General features: G+C 40.1%; 1 protein-coding gene across 1 annotated transcript in view; it reads right to left on the minus strand.

The window, feature by feature from the left end:
• Positions 1–4,285: 4,285 nt before the first annotated feature.
• LOC122461890 (protein unc-13 homolog B-like) overlaps positions 4,286–23,586 on the minus strand; it is a 51,674-nt gene continuing 32,373 nt past the window's right edge. Inside the window, exons 6-7 of the mRNA XM_043523377.1 lie at positions 22,863–22,986; positions 4,286–4,688 (exon numbers count right to left, since the gene is read on the minus strand). Coding sequence (XP_043379312.1) covers positions 4,631–4,688; positions 22,863–22,986 — 182 coding nt within the window. The 3' untranslated portion in view covers positions 4,286–4,630. The remainder of the gene's footprint in view (positions 4,689–22,862; positions 22,987–23,586) is intronic.

The raw sequence follows: 23,586 nt of genomic DNA on the forward strand, positions 1-23,586 counted from the left end.
GCAGTGGTTCCAGGCATGCAGGAATAAGCACCTGCTGCTCCCTGCAGCTAGGCGCAAGTGGATGGGGAGTAGGAATGGGTAGAGCTTTGTCTCTGTGCATCTTTCCCCCTTTCCGTAATGCACTGGTCAGCGCAGTTTAGCCAATTTGACAGGTGTCCTTTTTTGCTGTTGATATAGACCCTCAGCAAAGTACTATCTCCCCGGGCCAAGAGGAAAGCAAGGAGAGAACTGTGACATATGCATCATTTCTTGCTCTGGGCTGTGCCTAAAATCACAGTCTAGCCTGTGGGTAAAACCCTCATTTAACTTAGGTCAGTGAGTTATGCGACTGAGACTTCTGCCTGAGGAAGGATTGGATGGAATGTTGTTCTGCTTATATCATCAGACTGAACTTAATAACCACAGAGAACATACCTCAGGGAAATACATCTACTCACCTTGTTTGTTTGCTTTTTAGAAAGACCCCTGGAAGTGAAGGTGTTAAATTAACTAGCTGTTTGAACTGAACACAGAGGGCTAGATTGCCCGCTTAAGGCAAAGCCCCATGTTGAAGGGATTGGAATTATCCTATGGTACTTCACAATCCCACCCTGAATTCCCTGGGGTGTAAGAGGGCTACGCAGGCTGCTCCATCTTTTAGGATATTGAAGTTTGCTCCCTACCAGTGTGGCTGGCCTGGTTGGTGGGCTGGTGCAGAGGAGGAACCCTCTCTTTGGAGTGCTGTATATCACCTGGAGCATCCAAGAAGGGCAATCTTTTAGATTCCCTAAGCCCAGGGACTGAAACTCTGACTGGCTCTTCTGCAGTATCTGCGAGGGAGAAAGGAGGATATTTTTACCAAACCCCCACACTCCTGTGAACACATATAAGGGCCTTTCACAATCTGGCTTATTGAAAGCTAAAGGCTTTGATAATAAGACAGGAAAAATATGGAGCATGGAGCTTTATGACATTTTTAATTAACAAATTTGTTTTCCTTCTTAATTAAGTTGGCTAAATACATTAAAATTAGTCCAATATTTCAGCAGTGATTTGCATTTTCAAAGCATTTGTGCAAAATTAAATGTCATTAAGGACTTTGTTGCAAAGCTGTTAATTATATAGCAACCAAGCATGGCTGTATGCAGACAAACAGTGGTGTCCTTCAAATGCTTATCTGTTTGCTATACACAGCCCTGAACATCTGCATTGATTTCTGGCATTAACAGTGAATAGTTAATCTCATCCGTTTTGAATATAAATGGAAATAAATCATGCAAATAGAGCACACTTATCCCAATTCTACTGTTTTTCCTCACAAAGCAGAAACTCACTCTTTCTATTACTATACATTCTTTTATACAAAATATACTGGGTAGGTTGTTTTTTTTCCATCTAGAATTATAATTATTTATAACAAAATATTTTGATAGGATATTAAAACCTTGTGCTTCAGGGCTTAAGGCAATCTCTAACTATTAGACATGAGTAGGAGATCTATGCGGGGATCTGATTATCCCATATTTACCTACTGCAGATTTTTTTTTTTTTTTTAAACACAAGTTCCTCTGAAGCTTTTGCTACTGGCCACTGTTGGAGACTATGATACTGGACTTGATGGAACTTGGAGTCTGATCCAGTCTGGCAATTCCTCTGTTCCTATAATATTTCTCAGTGATTTTGTTTCCTTCCTTATTATAGGAAAAATAAACCTTTTGGTTCAGTTCATGGTCAGGTTTCCTATTAAACTATAAACTGAGTTTGAGCAGCAGAGCATATCAACGAGGAAAATATTGCTGTTGCATTTTTCAGAAATCAAGGCCTTTTCATAAACATTAATAAAATAGGATGGATAAACTGGGTTCTGAAACATGCATATTTTAATCCTAGGGATGAACGAACTGGTTCAGATGAATAAAATGATGAATGGGGATTTGATAAAGTTCATATAGCTTCTGCTTACAGTTGCCTTTATTTTTCACTGACACGGTATCTACATTCAGCTTTTTCTGAATATCATCCATCACTAGTGCATGAGCATGAGTGACAGTGATGGAGGATAAGTATGAGCTGATGGTGTAAGTGACGGGAACACTTGTGTAGAACAGCTACTGGAATTTTTACCACTGTTTTGCAGAATGAGTCTAAATAACAATGGTAAGAACACCTGCAGTTAGTCTCCATGACAACTCCCACTGTTGCTAGCACTGGTGGAGCTGGACCAGTGATACAACAGTGGGAGACTTTCAGATAAAGCTCAATGTCAACAACGCTTTTACAGTCCATGCCTCTATGTAGTTTCTTCCTAAAGGTGTTGAAATTATTTCCAACTCAACTAGAAACAAAAAGTAAATCTCATGAGACATCCCCCCCCGCTCTATGACAGGTTCCATCCAATTTATGGACATAAGAGTTGAATAAGCATCCAAATTTTTGAATGTTCATTCAAATAGAACTTTCAAATTATGGGCCAAATCCTAAAGTTATTACTTAGTTTCTACTCCATCTTCATTTACTTTCAATGGCAGTTTTGTCCGAACAGGAACTGAATAAAAATTTCAGGATTTGGTCCCTTGTCTGGTTTGCTCACACGGTTTAACTATGTAACCATGACTTGTTAACCATACAACGTACCCCTTATGTTCACAAGCTCATTAAAGGGCTGAAAAAATATTAGACAAAGCACCTTTGGGACACTTTCATCTATTATGATGTTCAATATAGACTGTAGAAATCTGTTGGATCTTTCAATTTGTAGATAAATGCATAAAAGCTGATGGTTTTCTGTTGGAATCTGGCTTCTTCTGCAGACCTATTGCAACTGGAACATTTTCTTTTTGCTATTATCTATCTTTAAATGGGTTGGTTGGAATGGATTCAATGTATTGAAAATATTGTTTTTAAAAAAAGTGAACTCAGGCAACTTGTATTCTTAGGGACAAATCAAGATCAGGTAGAAGTCAGTGGTACTTCCCCCATTTACACCAAACTTGAATTTGGCCCATCGTGCTTTAAAAAAGCACTGGATTGAATTTTGGGGTCAAATACTGGCCCCACTGAAGTCAATGGGGAGTTTTGCCATTGGCTTCAGTGGAGTCAGGATTTCACCCTGGTGCAGTACAGCTTTAGTTAGTGAAGTACTACAAATCTGGGACACCTGAGTGGACCAGGAAGTAGGCCAGGAGACAGCTGGATTAAGTAGAGGCTCAACAATCAACTGGTCAGCTACCATCAGTGGTAAAGGGTGGGAAACTGCACCACAGCAGTTCTTTTTAGGATCATAATCAGTTTGAAAAAGAAATTATACTGATGGGTGAGAAGGAGAGTCCAGGATTGTTTCTTATTGAGAAATGGCTCATCAAAAGGGGTGAGTTGGAGGAGGGGTGGGGAAACTTTTAAAATATTTTCAAATTTTCCCCCCCAACAGATCCAGACCTTTGAAATTTATTTTTCATGCTTTAGGTAAATATTTTTCATGGCAAAAAATAGGCAGAGGGATATAATGCAAGTTATCATTTAAACTCTCTTGTTGGCTCTATTGTGAAATAGCTGAAGTTATATTAGCTTTACATGTTGTGACAAACTGTACGACCTCTAGGGCACAAATCTGCATTATGACTGAAATATTGTATTTCTCTCACTATCAAACCAGAGTGCTAAAAGAATGTTCTTTTATAGAGTTCTAATGGTTGGCAAAAAGAGCAAAACACATTACACAGAAGTTTGAAGTTACCACTGAAATCTACACTGGATTCATATGAAGATCAGCTAGATTGATATGCAATTACAGCTAGAATGTGCACAGAGGTGTGATGATGTTTCTGGGTTAACTGCAAAATTTCCCAGAGGAATAAATCTCCTAAAACTAATAGACTCTGACATCCTTTAAATTCTTTCAGAAGTTTGGCCTTCAGAAAGCCTAGATATGTTCTGGCCTGGGGATTTTTTGTTGATAAGTGTCTTGTCTTAATTACTGAAATACACCTTTTCCATAAGACATTGTTTTATATCTCAAAGGCAGGTGGGCAACTTGATTAGTATGTGCTGGGAGAGAATGTTCAGCTAAACAAGACATCTGACCTTCTCCTACTTAACTACTATACTATAAAGCGTTGATCGCTTAAAGACACACAAATATCCCAGGTTTGGGATAGTTAAACACCAGTTCCTATCATTCAGAAAGTCATGAACTGGGCCTTCCCCGCCCCGCAACACCCCCTCCACCCCCACAAATTAAGCAGTTTGGAATCTGTTGCTGGTAATCCTGATGTAATAGCTCATATTTCCTTTTGATACAGAATGCCCTACAACAAAGACTGCTTCTTATTTATTTTGTTTGTCACAGATAGGAAATAAGCAAATCACAAAATTTTACAAGCACAATATAACTTCCAAGCTTGTCTGTTGGATGTGGAGAGTGCCACAGTCAATCTTGATAACTGGGCAATCCTAACTTAAGCCGCATTATCTTTTCAATGCTGCTGTATTATATTCAATCTCTCACCAGTCCCAGTTATATAATGCAGAAGGACGCATAATTAGAGCGGACAGATTGGCAGGACCCAAGACTAGCAGGGGGGATTGGAAGCTCAAAAACACATGTAGGTGTCAATAAGACAACAGCAAGCTATTTGGGCTGTCCAGTAAGGTGTCAGCTTCTAATCAATCTTGAATCCCACTGCGTCATCAAACAGATCACCTTGTGGTATCTACAGGGAGAAAACAAGGACTAAGTGACACTTAAGGAAGTTTTATGATGCACTCAAGATCATGCCGATATTAAGCACTGTACAACTACTTGGCACACTGTTTCCAGCTATTTAAACACTTTCTAGTCATTTTGTCATTAAAAATTGTTGCATTCCTAAGACTTACTCACCTGGTCAATAATATTAGGGATCAATTTTACACAATATGCTTTTAAACAAATGTAGAGGGTTGTTTTATTTTCCTGTATGTAACTGTTTCCTTAAAACTCCCCACTACACTGTCACATCTCCATGGTCATAATCACATGATATAATTTTTTAATTGTGATTTATAAATATCACAGTTGCATATGCATAACACATTTAAACATCATTAGAAAAATAAACTTTGATTCTGATTCTTTGATTGATTTTAATTTTGGGATGGTGGAGGGGTTGATATAAACCTGTCCCCCTGGTTTTAGAAGGTCAGATCCAAAAACAGAAGGATACTATTTTCCAGTTCCAGTGCAAACATAGCAAAAGTATCCAAGAACAATCTCACAAACCATCCATCATTCAAGAGATGTCGTGTGAGATTTTTACCCTTTGAGAGTGAAGTCTCATAGGAACTGCTCAGAAGGGTGTCATTTAGGTAAATCCAAATCTTAGAACTGACTTGGTTTAAAACCTAATTAAATATTCCAGACTCATCTTAAAGCGCATCTCTAAATGAATCCAGTTTATTTTGTGATTCTAAAACCAAATGATATCTATATTGTTGTAATTATTCACCTCATAGTCTATTTTCTTGAATAGTTTTGATGTTTCAGGGTTATTCTTGTAGGTGTTAGATATATTATGTTACTTATATTATTTATCAACAACAGTAAGGACAATTTACATTTATGTAACCAATATCTTAAAGGGTGGCTTTGGTACTTAACTACTACTCATCTACCTCTTACTCAAATATGAAAATACAAGACTAACTGCTTGCCCTCCTCTCCTCTTCCAACACTGCCCCCCCACCAAAACAAAAGGTGTAAAGGAGCCTAGGAGCCCATTTATCTTCAGGAACCCTTAAAAGATTTAAACAAAATATATTGGATGCTCCTGCTCTTTGGCACAAAGAGACCACACAGGCCTTTACTGAAAGCACATTCTTCCCTACTCCACACCAACCTCTCAATAAAGTAAAAGAAAATCACAAAATATGGGGACACCTGCCCCATCACAATAATCAGTTCTTATGCTCTGGAAAGAACATGTCATTACATTATGGCTATACTGTGAGACTGCAATGGGCCCTGCAGAGTTCCACGGTTAAGCTCCATACAGTCTAATTAGATGTTCATCACAATAACACAATCATTACTTTGCAATTTCAAGCATTCAGAAGCGTTCTAATGCAGTGTCCCCTTTCAAAAGGTGTTAAGTAAGCTTGTGTTGGCGCAGCCGGCCATTCATTATTCTAGTTCATTGTCATTACTGAAAAGTGCTAGATATAAAAATTATTAGTCTTGGTTTTATTTTTCAATGTTTTAAGCATAAAACATAGAATAATTGAAGTTACTAAAGCAGATTTAAGGATCTGTTTTAGTAACTTCAATTATTCTTTCTCCAAGCAATTTAAACTCAGCTTCATTTCCAAATACAGATTTCGGGGATGATAATTATGTTTGCGTATAAAGGCGGGATATAGATCAGCGTCAAAAAGATTTTTCTTACAATGTAGATATATAATGTTTAATAACATGAATTGTGTACCGCAGTTAGTTGGCCTAATAACAAGGCATTATTTCCACAACTCAAAATAATTCATGCTAATGGTATCAGGTTATCTGATAATTACATCATTTGTATGTTATCACTGCAACTAAACTTTTGGCTTTAATTCTTTTCAGCCAGTAAAGGGATGAATGATGTTAAGAACAGACTCTCCAGCTGTTCACTTTTACTTTCTGCTGATTCTTATTATAAATATTCCTTTCACGGTTATCTGGAATTTAAAAACAAGTCACACAAAAACTAGGTCATCATGCTGGAAGATGAAGTAGACTGTGGATAACTGGTATCTATGATCACCCTCAAACAGTGTGACATACTGTGGGAGCAAGTTATGCTTGGGACTCTAAAAGTACACAAGTCTGGTTTGTTTTTCCTCTCACTTACCCTGGTTTAGATCAAGAACAACTCCACTGAAGTCAATAGCATGAAACACAGATTCCAAAGATTCTGCTTTCCAAAAGCAAGCAGAAAGCGGATTATATAATTGTCCAAGCATCACCTTTTGGTGTTTCTGTGATATCACTAACGTATTATTTAGTACTTTTACCTTGTTGCTTTCTGGCTTTGTAGGGAATGGATATTTGCCTCAGGCCACATCTACACTACAGTGGTGCAGCTATGGTGCTGAGCTGTAGCATAGATGCTCCCTACTTCCATGGAAGGGATTGTCTGTCTGTGTAGGTAATCCATCTCTCCGAGAGGCAGTAGCTAGGTCAATGGAATAATTCTTCTGTCAACCTAGCTGTGTCTATAGATCAACTCAACTACATTGCACAGGGTGTGAAATGCTTCAGTATTGCAGCAGCAGTTGCATTATCCTTATTTCAGTGGCAATGTCTTTTATAGATATATAAGAAAACAAAGCTGGCATCAATAATGCAGAGTCTTACTGAAGATGTCAATGACTGACATCACATAGAGCTGTCAACCTAGAGGTGGTCCCTGTTGGTCAGACAAAAATACATTTGCAGGTGGTTTTTCCATCACTGGACATTTTAAAATCAAGCTAAGATTTTTTTTTCAAAAACTATACTGTACGTTCAAACAGGAATTAATTCAGGGAAGTCTATGGCCCATGTTACACATGAGCCAGGCCAGATGATCACACGGGGCCCTTCCAGCCTTATAATGTATTAGCCTTTTCTGCAGCTAAATAAAGGATTTCAGCTTCTAAGGCGGTCAATCCAAACCATTTGCAACCTAATTGAAATTGCATAGAAACCTATGTTGATATGCTTTTATTTTGCTACTGTATCTTGAACTACAGTCACTTAAGTACTAGTGCTGCTAATTCCACTAGAATTTAGGAGTGTGATTTCAAAAAGCACTCAGCATTGACCAAACTCTGCAGTCAGTGAGAACAGGGTTAGGCTAGTGCTGGGAGTTTCTGAAAATCTTGTCATAAATGTATAGACTAAACATTATTAATATTCTCTCCTCATGATCTGCTGTACTACACAAAAAGAGCTCAGAGAAAGGCTCTGTCGAAGCAAACTGAAAATATAATGAAGGGTCCTGTCATAAATATAAAGGGAAGGGTAACCACCTTTCTGTATACAGTGCTATAAAATCCCTCCTGGCCAGAGGCAAAACCCTTTCACCTGTAAAGGGTTAAGAAGCTAAGGTAACCTAGCTGGCACCTGACCCAAATGACCAATGAGAGGACAAGACACTTTCAAATCTGGAGGAGGGTGGGGACAAAGGGTTCGTCTGTCTGTATGATGCTTTTGCTGGGAACAGATCAGGAATGCAGCCTTGCAACTGTAAGTTAGTAAGTAATCTTGCTAGAATGCGTTAGATTTCCTTTTGTTTAATGGCTGGTAAAATAAGCTGTGCTGGATGGAAGGGATATTCCTGTTTTTGCCTCTTTTTGTAACTTAAGGTTTTGCCTAGAGGGATGCTTTATGTTTTGAATCTGATTACCCTGTAAGGTATTTACCATCCTGATTTTACAGAGGTGATTCTTTTACCTTTTCTTTAATTAAAATTCTTCTTTTAAGAACCGGATTGATTTTTCATTGTTCTTAAGTTCCAAGGGTTCGGGTCTGTGTTCACCCGTACAAATTGGTGAGGATTCTTATCAAGCCTTCCCCAGGAAAGGGAGAGTAGGGTTTGGGGGGATATTTTGGGAGAAGACATCTCCAAGTGGGCTCTTTCCCTGGTCTTTGTGTAAGACTATTTGTGGTGGCAGCATACGGTTCAAGGACAAGGCAAAGTTTGTACCTTGCGGAAGTTTTTAACCTAAGCTGGTAAGAATAAGCTTAGGGGGTCTTTCATGCAGGTCCCCACATCTGTATCCTAGAGTTCAGAGTGGGGAAGGAACCTTGACAGGTCCTTTGGGGAACGTCTCAGTTTTCTCTGAAACTTACAAAGCAGCACACTGGGAACATCCAGAGGTTTCCATTTTAGTCCCAGTAGAGGATGACTTTTTAAGCTTCATGTGTGCTGCATTAGAGTCAGTCCAACAGCTGAATGTTTCCATGGCAATAGAAGTCTATTACATGTTCAACCCAAACACAGCATGTATGATCCCCAGAAGAAAAGAGCTATAAAAGGTGTAGTGCTATTTACTGTTACTATTTATTTAAATATCTGCAAAGATCCTCCTTTGCCTTTTCACATGTTCAATAATGGTGTTTGGTTTAAAATTCAGTAACATTTCATCAAGTAAGCAGATGCTGGTGAATCTGTCATATTAGTCTCAAATAAATTAAATGAGAAACTCAACAGAACTTGTTTCTACAGGTAGAAAAATTCTAATATTCCTGTAACAATCTGGGAATTATGGGTTTAAAAAGCAACTATGAAACAAACTATCTGTCAAATGGAGCCTTAGCTGATGACTCTTAATTAAGTGAGCTCCCACATTATTATTAAAAACAATTTATTTTGCACTGTATATTTATATAGCACTTTGCCAACTCAGCAAGACAGGTTTCCTTCCAAAGAGATTGCAGTCTAAGGACCACATTTTATGATTCGATGGGGGGGATTGTACAGAAAACGTCACTGCCTCTTGCATTGCTTATGTTACAGGCCAGCCACAATTGTAGCCATTCCACTTAGTGGAGTGCAGGGGCTGCTCCTTCCATGAGTCCCCAGGACACACATTGCCCCAAAGGCATTAGGACAGAGATGGGTCCACCGCCCCATTGGGTGAGGCCTACACATGATTGAGCCTGCACATTCCCCCTCAGCACCAGATCACTCAGAAAGGGATTGTGTTTGCCTGAGGCAGAATTTCTCCCTGATCTCCTCAGGGGACAACATAGTTCTACACTGCTCCCAGTGCAGACACCGTTGGACAAAACGCACATAGGCAAGACAAGACACGGTGAACCAGTCCACGTAAGGGAGATGGAGGAGGAAGTCAGATGTACTGCAGGTAGACTTTTTTCCATATATTAGAAGGTTTTTTGGGGGTGGGGACTAAGTTAGCCCCAAATCATCTCTCATTTAACTTGATCATTTGGACAGATAACCCCTTTCCAACATAGCTGACTTTTAAAGATTATTGTTATTATTTTGGTCAAACTCTTACAGCCAGTCTTAACCACGCCTCCATTTTTGTCTTTGTACCGTTTGCATATGTTAAAACAGGAATAACTTAGATCAGGCTCCATTCCACTTTTTCCTCACTCCTTCGCAGATCCTGCACTGAATGCAGCTTGGTCAGACTGAGAAAGGCAAATCCTGCAGCCCTTAACCAGGAAATCTCCTTTTTAAATCAATTGGTAGAAGTTTTGACTGAATATGGCCAGAGAAAGGACTGCAACATCTGACCACAGTATTTCCTTGAGGCCTGGTTGTATGGCCATGCTGTGGCTTTAAGGGGTGTAACCTGCTCTTCTCCTCCTCCCCTTACATAGCCTACCTAAACGTTGAGTTTGGGTACATGGAGTAAGAAGGTGCTGCTCATTGTCTTCTCCCTCCCTTATTCCCTAAGCAGGTGGGCATGGAAGAGTGAGGAGTTAACATAGCTTTGGTTCTGCCTCCCCAGTAGGTCAGCTTGCACAGCTGGACTAGCATGGGGTAGCGGGGGGAAATATTTGGCAATCTTTTACTGATTACAAGAAGATTTAGACTACTTCCTCTTGGAGTCTCAGGGAGTAGCTCTCTCATGTGCCCCTTAAATAGAGCCGATTACAATTGCTCAAATTAGCTCTCAATATTTTCAGGGAAATATCACAAGCTCTCTAATAGATGTTAACAGTCTTGCTCTCTTTCTAATTTCTTGAGTGATTACAGTGATTAACCACCTTGGAGTATATTCTTATCTACCACCATATTCTCTTTGTCTCAAATGGGAGTTCAGTGTCAAAATGACAGACTTTAGGGGTTTTTTTGTTTGTTTGTTTAGAAGAGTAGAATCATAGAATATCAGGGTTGGAAGGGACCTCAGGAGGTCATCTAGTCCAACCCCCTGCTCAAAGCAGGACCAATCCCCAATTTTTGCCCCAGATCCCTAAATGGCCCCCTCAAGGATTGAAATCACAACCCTAGGTTTAGCAGGCCAATGCTCAAACCACTGAGCTATCCCTCCCCCCAATAGTAGTAGTGCAAAGGAAAGGTAGGAAGAATAGTAAGAGACCAGTATGGCTGCATCAGGAACTTTTTAATGACCTGAAAATCAAAAAGAAATACTACAAAAAGTGGAAGAATTCCCTAGGATGAGTACAAAACAATAGCACAAGCATGTAAGCACAAAATCAGGAATTCTAAGGCACAAAAGAGTTATAGCTAGAAAGGGACATAAAAGGCTAAAACAAGAGGCTCTGTAAATACATTAGCCGCATGAGAAAGATGAAGGAAAGTGTAGGTCCACTACTTAGTGAGGAAGGAGAGTTAACAACAGACAACTGGAAGAAGGTTGTGGTGTTTAATGCCTATTTTTGCTTCGGTCTTCACTGAAAAAGTTAATTGCACCCAGATGCTTAACACAGTTAATATTAACAACAGGGAGGAAGGGCACTAGCCAGAATAGGTAAAGAACAGGTAAAAGAATATTTAGATAAGTTGTATTTATTCAAGTTGGCAGGGCTGACAAAATTCACCCTAGGATACTTAAGGAACTAGCTGATGGAATCTCAGAACCAATAACGATTATCTTCGAGACCTAACGGAGGATGGGTGAGGTCACAAAGGATTGGGAAAGGGCACACATAGCACCTCTCTTTAAAAAGGTGACTAAAGAGGACCCAGAGGATTATAGAACAGTCAGCCTAACTTTGAGACTTGAAAAGACTTGGGAAAAATAAATAATTTGTACGCATCTAGAGGCTAATAGGGTGCTGAGTAATAGCCAACAAAGATTTATCCAGAACAAATCATGCCAAACCAATCTAATTTCCTTCTTTGACAGGGTTACTGGCCTAATCAATGTGGGGAAAGCAGTAGATGTGATTTATCTTGATAGTAAATCTTTTGACACAGTCCCACATGACATTCTCATAAAGGAACTAAGAAAATGTGGTTTAGATGATATTACTATTAAGTAGGTGCACAACTGGTTGAAAAATATACTGAAAGTTATCAATGGGTTTGTTGTCAAACTGGGAGGATGTATCTAGAGGGGTCCTGCAGGGGATCTCTCCTGAGTCTGGCACTATTCACTATTTTCATTAATGACTTGGATAATGAAATGGAGAGCACGGTTATAAAATTAGCAGGTAACACCACGTTGGGAGAGCTTATTAGCACTTTGGAGGACAGGATTAGAATTCAAAGTGACCTTGACAAGTTGCAGAATTGGTCTGAAATCAGCAAGATGAAATTTAATAAAAGACAAGTACAACGTATCTCTCTTAGGAAGGAAAAATGAAATATACAAATACAAAACGGGTACAGGTAATGCTGAAAAGGATCTGGGAGTCATAGTGGATCACAAAGTGAATATGAGTCAACAACGTGATGCAGCTGTGAAAAAGGTGAATATAATTCTGGGACATTAACAAGAGTGTCATAGCTAAGATACAGAAGGTAACTGTTCTGCTCTTCTGAACATTGGTGAGGCCTCAAGATGGAGTATTAGTTTTGGTCAAGTATTGCATGACACACTGTGAGAAAGCTGTGGACAAATTGGAGAGAGTCTGGAGAAGAGCAACAACAAAAAAATGAGAAGCAAGGTTAAAAAACTTGGCATGTTTAGTCTTGAGAAAAGACAACTGAAGGAGATCTTGATAACACTCTTCAAATATATGTTAAGGACTGTTACAAAGAGGACAGTGATCAATTGCCCCCCACATCCACTGAATGTAGGCTTAACTGTAGAAAGGAAGACTTGGTTTAGATATTAGGAAAAGCTTTCAAACTGTAAGGAGAGTTAAGCAGTGGAATAGGCTGAGGTTGTTGAAACCCCTGTCATTTGAGGTTTTTAAAAATCGGTTAGACAAACATCTGTCAATGAAGGTCCTGCCTCAGTGAGGGTGGAGGGGGAAGGTAGGAGGGGTGGATTAGATGAACTCTCAAGGTCCCTTCCAACCCTATATTTCTGTGATTCTATATCAAGAAATTCAATTCCAAGGACAATGCACAAGGTCAATATGTGGTGTTAATACACATCAACATTAGAACTTCTGGACGAAAAGCTAATGTCAATAAGCAATCACTTAACTGACTGGCAAGAAAAAAAAACAACACAGCGTTATAGACTGAATAGTTTTCAGCTGACTGCAAACAGCTAGAAGCTATCAGTTTGGATCCAAGTAAAGATGACCCGAGCTGATCATTATTCGAGAGCGGTAAACTGATTTCCATGCGTGCGTGCGAGACCAAAGATCTAGGAAGCCCTTCTCTCCCCCACCCCAAAGTCCTGACCATAATTCCTTCTCTATTCTTATGCAGCTCACTTGCTTCTGCCCGTCTTCAGTGCCCACTGTTGCTAGTTTATTCTAGTCACAGACCACTAAGTTCACAACAAGTTCAATAACGGCCCTTATAGTTTTTTTCCCCTGCCTCTTAACATACAATGAATACTGCATTGTGGTCTATGACAGAACATCATCCACCCTTATTCAAGATTATGTTCTACATCTTCTCCTAAGTAACTTGATGTCTTATCTTGCTGCCTTTAACAGTCCATGTAACCTTCGTCATATATGTACTGCAGCTCTAGCCACTGCAATACTCTTCAAAAATTCTTTAGAAGGATTTCTTTTCTCCACTAGTCTCTGAAAGTACTGCTCTGATTTCAGTCAAGAGCAGCAGTTCTAAGTTACAGAAGTTCAGAGGCAAAACCCAATCGAGTAAATCAAGAGAGCAGAACTGAACTAGGGAGCGGCAAAAGAGCAGAAAGGACCACCAATGAGCAGAGCCAGTCTGATCACCAGAGGAGATTCAAGCCCATGGACTAACTGAAAGAAGTCTCAGTGCTATTCAAGGGACCTTAATTTTATATGCAATCTAGTAAGGCCCTATTATTACAATTCTGGCTAATAAAAATATCTACTTTGCTGTAACAGAGGCGGAGTGTGTCACTTATTAACACTTTTTTAAAAAACTGTCTAAGGACAATAAAGTAAAAACAATATAGTTGGTGGTAAAGAAAGAACACGTCTAGACTTTTTTGAAAGTGAATGGTATACAAGGCGAAGTTGAGATTTACCTGAAGCAGATTAGCTTTCCTATCCACACGGCTTCCAGTAGTTCAAAGCAGCAAACACAGCTGTTCCAAACTGCTAAAAGGAACTATGTTAAATATTTGAAAGCAATTCACATCACTGGGGAAGTCATTCATTTTGACATTTGATGTAAACAGCCACTTTAGCTTGCCTCTGGAACAGGTGTTACATAAGGCAGAATGGCATCTGGTTTAAAAAAAAAAAAAATCTCTAACTCCAGTAGAAAAGCAATCAAAGCTGCAGCCATCTCTTATCAACACACTGGTTTTCTCCTTTTGAAATATTCTGGCCACCATATACTTTTGTGTGTTCCCACTCCAGGATTATTTTTCTACAAATGCTAGTGTCTGAAAAATATATCAGTATCTGTTACCACCAAAAATACACATACTGGATGCTTAGAGTATCCTAGTTTCATCACAATACTCTGGGATATACTGATGTATGGGCCAGATCCTCAGCTGGTATAGATCAGCATAGCTCTATTGATTTCTAGGAAACTATGTAGATTTACACCAGCTGAGGTTCTGGCCCTATTACTACATACAACTGCTCTTATTAAAACTAATCCAGACTGGGATTCTGCAGCGCTGGATGCTATACAAATGAAAGTAAACATGGTCTCTGTCTCAAAGGACTTATGGTCCTGTTATTTATACAAATGCAGCAAAAGCGATCAACTTTAATGAAGAGCCCATATTTTTCTTCACTAAACTGCTAAATAAAACATCCAATACTCATAAATGTCAACTACAGCTTTTACATCCCAGGTACTGGCATTATTTTAAAAGTGAGACAGAGACCATGTTTACCTTCACATTTGTACAGCATCTAGCACCGCGGCATCCCAGTCTGGATCAGAGGCTCTCTGTGCTGCTTGTATACTACTTGAATCTAGAATTGTTTTAGCTCATAAATATCACAAATCTTTGGCTGGATTCAAGTTGTGAAAGAGGGGGACTGGAGGGGGGGGGTATTTTTTAAAGGTGGCAATTTTATCCACAGAGGTTCAAAATGACAAACAGAATAAATTAAACACTTATCTTCTGAAATGAAATTTAAAAACAAATCCTCATGCATACTGATGGATATGATGGAACTCCCATGGATATGTCTAATTTACATGCTGCCCCCAGGCAACATTCCTTTACAGCTTAAAACAAACATATTAAAGCCAGCTCCCAGAAAATAAAGGCCAATATTTTCAGACCTGGGTGCCTAAAGTTAAGCTCCATGAGGCCCCTACAAGTGATCCAAGGAAAGCCAGGTAAGAGCTAGGGATCAGGAGGGTGCCCAACCCCTTAGGGGATGTCTAAACTGCATCTGGAAGCAAGCCTCCTAGCCCGGGTCAACAGACTAGTGCTAGTGTTGCTTGCACTCCCATGCCAAAAATAGCTGTGTCGACATTTCTTTGATCATAGAATATCAGGGTTGGAAGGGACCTCAGGAGGTCATCTACTCCAACCCCCTGCTCAAAGCAGGACCAATCCCCAAACATACATATATAGCTCAGGCTCTAAGTCAGTGGCCTTAGAGAACGACATGACATGTTATAGCTAAAAGGCGTGTGTGTGTGAGTGTGTGAGAGAGAGAGAGAGAGATATACCTCTCACTTTACAGGCATGCCTTCCCTAGTTATTTCTTTTGAGCCTTAGCTCTTGCTGACAGTAAAGATGAGGGGATGGGGGATCAAGCACAAAAGTTGTGTCATGTTTAGCCATTTTGTTATGTGCATTTTTGGGATAATGCATTGGAACAACCACATTATTAAAAGTGACTCTGGTTTTGCAACACAAATTGATATGAACCAACAATATCTGCTTAAATAAAACCCCAAATATGCAACCAGCTATGGGCTGTACGGTGAGCCTGTGTTTAAATATTTCCCTCCCACAGCCCATCCACAGGGATAGCTGCATCTGAGGTGTAGGAAGAGATTTCCATTGCTTTTCTGTCTGTCTATCCACTGTTGAGGTATCTGAGCAGAGGTGTGCATGCACAAAGATCCTCAGACAAAACAGGAAATCTATGAAATGATGAATTCCAAAAGGTGAATTTAGATCTTAACAAAATGTATCAACCCTCCCCCACCAAGCTTTATGTCTAAAGAGGATAGACTTTTTAAGCATCCATTTGACTCTCAGTTTGATCTAAGGATTAAGAAGCTAGTTAGAACCAATTTATCACATTGTTGCTTTCTTTTCAGTTTTAGGTTCTTTGCAACAATCTTGTTAATTATTTTAATGAACATCAGTTTAATGAAAGCAATTATATAACAGTCAACATTGACAATGATTGGAGATAGTGAGGTCCCATTTTTGTGCTAGTCTGCTCATTATAACAATCAGCAATTACAGCCACATGAGCATTAAACTGGAGGAAACAACATCAAAAAGTCAAAACTATAATAGAATTGGCCTATGCAAACCTAGTGGATTGTGAATTTTACCTGTATAGCTCTGCTATGATTTGGTAAGGACTGCTGTACATAAAATACAAAGAAAAGTTTAATAGCAGCAGCTGTTACAGTACTGTCTGCGTACCATGACATCAATGGCGCTACGCACATACTTAAAGTTAAGCACAGGTTAAGTAGCTTGCTGAATTGAGGCTTGTGTGCGTAAATTAGACTTATCCAGTCATATGACTGATTTGCACATCTAGACTTAGACATGTCAAAATACAAATTAATATACAGTCCTTATAATATCACCTTAGATTATTACTTAGAAAGAATTAATTCATGCTGGCAGGGTTTTTTTGGTTGTGTCTGTTTGCTTTCATTTCACTCAGTTTAGAAAGTGAAACTAGACTAATCAATTTGTTTCTATCTGCTTCAGTTTCTATTTGTCATGCACCAGCTTACTACTTTGTGTATGGATTCTCAGCCCTGCTGTGGAACATTCACAACAGCTGAGAAGTATTTTAATTGTATATTTTTTAAAAAAATATAATGAACATTTTTCTATATAAGGTACAATTTTCAAAAGCACCTAAGTCCCATTTGAGATGTGGGAGACTGCTGGTTCAAGTCCAACCTTTGCCTCATAAGAATTAGGTATTTGAATAGAGATCTGCCACCTCTCAAGTGACAGCCCTCAGCACTGGACTATAGAGTGAGATTCACTCTCTCTGGCCCAAATAATATTTAATTAAAGTGGAACAACTTCAGTGGGAGAGATTGTGGGAGACTTGCATCAGAATTCTCCATAGCTCAGTGGTTACATTTAACTGAGAGGTGGCAGATCCCTGTTCAAATCCCTTCTCCTTACCTGGCAGAGATGGAATTGGTTCTGCGGGTCTTTCACATCCTGGGTGAGCATCCTAGCCACTAGGGCAGTGGCTTTCAAACTTCTTAGGCCATGTACCCCTTTCCAAATAATGTCATCTACCGTGTACCCCGATCTGAGATATGGTCATAATATACCTTATCAGTAAATTGCTGCGTCTTAATAAATAGAATGCATTGTCTGCCATTACAGGATTTTTCTCACATACCCCCTGACAAGAACTTGTGTACTCCTAGGGGTACATGTATCCCAGTTTGAAAACCACTGTAAGGGAGCTCCTCCCTATGCCCCAGCTGTTTTGTGGAGTTAGGCAGCCTCTGAGCATCCCTGCTGACTTGGGCCCCACAGGCAAGTTAGGTGGAGGTGCACCTATCTTTCCCCAATTCATTGCTCTGGAGCTTAGGCAGGAGACAGGCATCTGGGCACCTAGAGTGGGGCTGCAGCGCACACCCTGAGAGGCAGAAACATAGTCTTATAGGGAACTACTGCAAAAACATAGGCACTAGGTGAGTTTAAGCACTTACAAAAATAGGTGGCAACCAAGTGGGGGTTTTGTGGATTGCAATGGTGCCTAAAAACAGGACTTTGGGTATGATCCTCAACCTTTTTCATTTGCGAACCCTTAAAAATTTTTCAAATGGTGGTGTGGACCCCTTTGGAAATCTTAGGCATGGTCTTCAGACCCCCCAGGGGTCCTCGGTTGAAAACCACCATCTTAGGGTATATCTACAGCTCAGTCTGGGGGTATGATTCCCAGCTTGAGGACACAAGCCTGTGCTAGTCTGATCAAACTAGTGTGCTAAAAATAGAGTGTAGCTGCAGCCCCATGAAGAGCTAGCGGCCCCAGTGCATGTGTAACCCACACACCTCCTGGGTGTGGTGCCACAAGGACTCCTCGTTGTTTTTACCCCTTTACAAGGGCTTTGGAAGTAGCCAGATAAGTAGCATAGCTGGGGGGGAGCGGGGCAGCATCCGCTCCCCCACGGAGCACAAGTGGCGCCTTGTCAATGTCTTGGCTCCTTTTAAATTTTCCCCTGTTGAGGGAACAGGGGGAGCGATCCCCAAAACAAGGCGCCACCCGCTGGGGCGCTTTTACTCACCCTGCGGCACTCCGAGTCTTAGGCGACATCCTCGACAGTGGGACCTTCACTCGCTCTGGGTCTTTGGCGGCACCTCAGCAGCAGGACCTTCAGTGCCGCCAAAGACACCCGGAGCGAGTGAGGGCCCGCCGCCGGGTGAGTAAAAGCACTGCAGCGGGTGGCGCCTTTTCTTTTTGGATCGCTCCCCCAGTTCCCTCCACCTGGCCACGCGGCTGAGCCAGATCAGTCCTAAAAGTGACCAGGGAGGCATGGCCAAGGCAATCAGGGTTTAGTTCATCTATTACTTACCCTCAAGAGCTGCAAAAATTACAGCGCTACAATATTTAAAGGAGCAAATTTTATTTCAATGTAAATACCCATATCTAGTAAGTGAGAGCAACTCAGTAGCAACCTCTGCACTTCCCTGAGCACAGCAGCTATGACTGTAATCAACCTTTACATTGGTCTTGCAATGATGGGGTGGAGGCTCCTTATTCCTTTCTCTTACCGCATGCCATATGATAGTCAGAGTCTAGCCCTGAATTATGAATAGGGCCCTACCAAATTCATGGACGTATCATGGACCATGAAATAAGCCCTCTCCTGTGAAATCTAGCTATTGGGGTTGGGGGCGGGAGGCGGAGGGGCAGCCCTGGAGCTTCCTGCAGCCGGAGACAGTGGATCTAATCTCCCCTGAGAACAGGCATGCAGGGGAAGAACAAGTCCTGTCCCTCCCCATCCCGGCTGGTACTAGAAGCCTGGAGCCCTCAGCTGGAGCACTCCCAGCAGCACAGGGTTGGTCAGACCCACCTCCTGCTCCAGGAAGCTCCATGGCTGCTGCCTTCAGAGCCCAGCTCTGGCAATGTAGAAGTGAGGATGGCAATCCTGCAACTGCCCTACAACAGACTTGCGTCCGTCCCCGTCCCCCCCCCCCCCCAACAACCCCCTTTTGGGTTAGGACGCCCATGGTTACAACACATCATTGTAACACAAGAACTAGAGGTCACCAAATGAAATTAATAGGCGCAGGTTTAAAACAAACAAAAGGAAGTATTTCTCCATACAACACACAGTCAACCTGTGGAACTCTCTGCCAGAGGATGTTGTGAAGGCCAAGACTATAACAGGGCTCAAAAAAGAACTAGATACATTCATGGAGGATAGGTCCATCAATGGCTTTTAGCCAGGATGGGCATGGATGATGTCCCTATCCTCTGTTCTCCAGAAGTTGGGAATGGGCAACAGGGGATGAATCACTTGGTGATTACCTGTTCTGTTCATTCCCTCTAAAGCACCTGGCATTGGCCACTGTCAGAAGACAGGATACTGGGCTAGATGGACCTTTGGTCTGCCCCAGTATGGCCGTTCTTATGTAACGCCATGAAATTTCAGATGTAAACATCTGAAAATATGAAACTGACTTATTTTTCAGATACTATGGCTATGAAATTGACCAGAATGGACTGTGAATTTGGTAGGGCCCTAGTTATGAAAAAAGCCTGTATAAAAGTGAAAAACATACAATACAAGGCATACAAATTCCAGACCCTGCCTCAAACTTCAGACTATACCCCCATCCATCAAAGGGAAGTGTGTGATAGGAACAGTGAATTTTGCAAATATTTGCTTTATGTCTATATGTTATATAAACTTCTGTACTGTATAAGGTAACAGTTAATAGTCAGAGCAATAAGATACTAAATTGCAAAGCCCAGAGCAGCATAAAATTGAAAAGCACTAATGGAACAGTCCTGGGTTTATTTTCCTCTATATTTTCAAAAGTCAAGAATCCTATTTTATGTAAGTGTTGCAGATAATAGAAATGCACAAATTAGTTCAAGCTTGTTTCTAGGAACAGAAATTGATTTTAAAGTTGTCTGTAATGCAGCTGTGCTTGACACTCACAGGGCGTTAATTAGATGACGGAATTTATTTTAATAATACATACAGATTTGTGCTTCCAGCATATTTTACCTATGATTTGCTGATCCTTGACCAAAATCTGTGTTGTAACATATATGTCACAAAAAGCCCTGCTAAATGCTGTTTTTCCTGCTACTTTAACTTTGGTGCCTTGTGAGTTGAACCCACATGAACAGAGTCTGGTAGAAAGGGGCAGGTTCTCTTCTGCTCGGCTTATCATATACCGGTGGGGAGGAGGAAGACACCAGGGATCCAGTTTTGGCTCCTTGATTCTCAGGGCCATCCCTGACCATGCTTAGAGCTGCTTCCAGGCACTTCCAAATTCTACCTCTGGCATAAGGTCCTTAATAAATCTTATACCAGGGGAGAATTGCCTTGCTGAGAAGAGCTCAAATACACCTACTCCCTCCCTTGATTTCCTGTCCTTCCTGAAAGTGTGATACCGGGACTGACTGAGGCATGGATGCACCAGCAAAGAGTTTTTTCTTTTGACAGGGGAATTCCCTGCTGGACATTTGCAGCTCATCTAACTGGCACAACAGAGCTGTAATCCATCTTCAGACTCTGGCCCTATGTGCTAATTTTGGTAGGGTTTTTTTAGAAATATATATCTTTAACTCCTGTATTTTCACAGACCGCACCCCCACTGCAGACCACTGGAGGACCCGCTGTTTATGGTGTGCATATTAAGAAATCAGGATGTTGCCAAAGTATAGTATTGCTTTAGGGCTGTCAATTAATCACAGTTAACTCACGTGATTAACTCAAAAAAATTAATTGCAATTAATCACAATTTTAATTGCACTGTTAAACAATAGAATACGAATTGAAGTTTATTAGATATTTTGGATGTTTCTCTACATTTTCATGTATATTGTATTTTGCATTTGAAATCAAAGTGCATATTTTTATTACAAATATTTAAAATGATATAGTATTTTTCAATTCACTTCACACAAGTACTGTAGTGTAATCTCTTTGCTGTGAAAGTGGAACTTACAAATGTACATTTTGTTTTGTTACATAACTGCACTCAAAAACAAAACAATGTAAAACTTCAGAGCCTACAAGTCCACTCAGTCCTACTTCTTGTTCCGCCAATCGCTAAGACAAAAAAGTTTGTTTACATTTACAGGAGTTAATGCTGCCCTCTTCTTATTTACAATGTCACATGAAAGTGAGAACAGGCATGGCACTTTTGTAGCTGGCATTGCAAAGTATTTACATGTCAGATATGCTAAACATTCATATGCCCCTTCATGCTTTGGCCACCATTCCAGAGGACATGCTTCCATGCTGATGACACTCATTAAAAAAATAATGTGTTCAGTCACAAATTTAATTAACTCCTTGGGTGAAAATTATATGGCCTCTGCTCTGTTTTACCTGCATTCTGCCATATATTTCATGTTATAGGAGTCTCAGAGGATGACCCAGCACATGTTGTTCATTTTAAGAATACTTTCACTGCACATTTCACAAAATGCAAATAAAGTACCAATGTGAGATTTCTAAAGATAGCTACAGCACTTGACCCAAGGTTAAAGAATCTGAAGTGCCTTCCAAAATCTGAGAGGGACATGGTGTGGAGCATGCTTTCAGAAGTCTTAAAAGAGCAACACTCCAATGCGGAAAATACAGAACCTGAACCACCAAAAAAGAAAATCAGCATTGGTCCACACTGCTTTGGATTGTTACAAGCAGAACTCGTCATCAGCATGGACCCACGTCCCCTGGAATGGTGGTTGAAGCATGAAGGGACATGTGAATCTTTAGCACATCTGGCACGTAAATATCTTGCAGCTCCAGCTACAACAGTGCCATGCAAACACCTGTTCTTACTTTCAGGTGACATTGCAAACAAGAAGCGGGCAGCATTATCTCCTGCAAAGGTAAACAAACTTGTTTGTCTGAGCGATTGGCTGAACAAGAAGTAGGACTGAGTGGCTCTAAAAGATTACCTTGTTTTATTTTTGAATGCAGTTTTTTTGTAAACAATTCTACAATTTTAAGTTCAACTTTCATGATAAAAAGATTGCACTACAGTACTTTTATTAGGTGAATTGAAAAATACTATCTCTTTTGTTTTCTTACAGTACAAATACTTGTAATCAAAATAAATATAAAGTGAGAACAGTACACTTTGTATTGATTTCAACTACAACACAGAATACATTTGAAAATGTAGAAAATATTTAAATAAATAGTATTCTATTATTGTTTAACAATGCAATTAATCATGCGATTAATTTTTTTTAACTGCTTGACAGTCCTAATTGCTTTAGGGAGCCACTTCTGTTCTGTACTGTAGATCTCCTGACCTTCCTACTGATAGATTATAGGGATCTGCTATTCTCTCTTTCACCCTAATGATGGAAACATAAGGCCTTACATAAATTGCAGACACATCCTTGATCATATCATACACACACTAAATGCTATCCAGTGACAATAAATGCCACTCTACATGTTTGATTTTACTAAGTACAATACCTTAGTTCTTTTTCTTGCATGCTGAGAGCACTTTTCATGGGTGACAGGCTGCTGCATGTGTCCAGAGGTGAATGACATGCACCTTGGAGAGAAGCCCTCCTGTAATGGCTTCTGAGATCCAAATCTTGATAGTTGGGGGAAAAAATAGATTAGAAATAGCCAAAAGGCATGAAATCAGTTTCATAGAAAAGAAACTGTTTCTTACACTAATTGAAAATACCAGTGTTGGGAAGTGATCATCTAACTTCATGGCATCAAAGGTTTTGTGAACTTAAACAATAGCTTTAATGTAAATAAGCAAGTTGGAGATTAATTGATTCTTAGTTATTTCTAAAATTAAATTACATTACTTTCAAGATCATCAGAATCACAGCATCAAGATCACATTCTGATTTTCTGTATCCTTCAAATATAAGTGAGAAATGTTTGGGGCACTATCTTTAGCATATTCACAAACTAAGGAACAATTTATGTTTCTCAGTTAAGGAACAAACTACCGATTCGAGATGGAGGAAGCTGAGTCTCAGTTTTCCAATCAAATTTGAAAAGGTATTTAATTGATGATGTCTTAATTATATTTGTGTTTAAAGCATGAGTGCTATGTGAAGTTTAATTCCATCTCCTATAGGACCACACGGTCACTTTCCTGGTAGGACAGTGACATGTCATTTGTACTCCACAAAGTACAGATTCTGATACCCTTATTCGTGTTGTTAAGCAATAT

This window comes from Chelonia mydas, chromosome 10, assembly GCF_015237465.2.
Source record: "Chelonia mydas isolate rCheMyd1 chromosome 10, rCheMyd1.pri.v2, whole genome shotgun sequence".
NCBI lineage: Eukaryota > Metazoa > Chordata > Testudines > Cheloniidae > Chelonia > Chelonia mydas.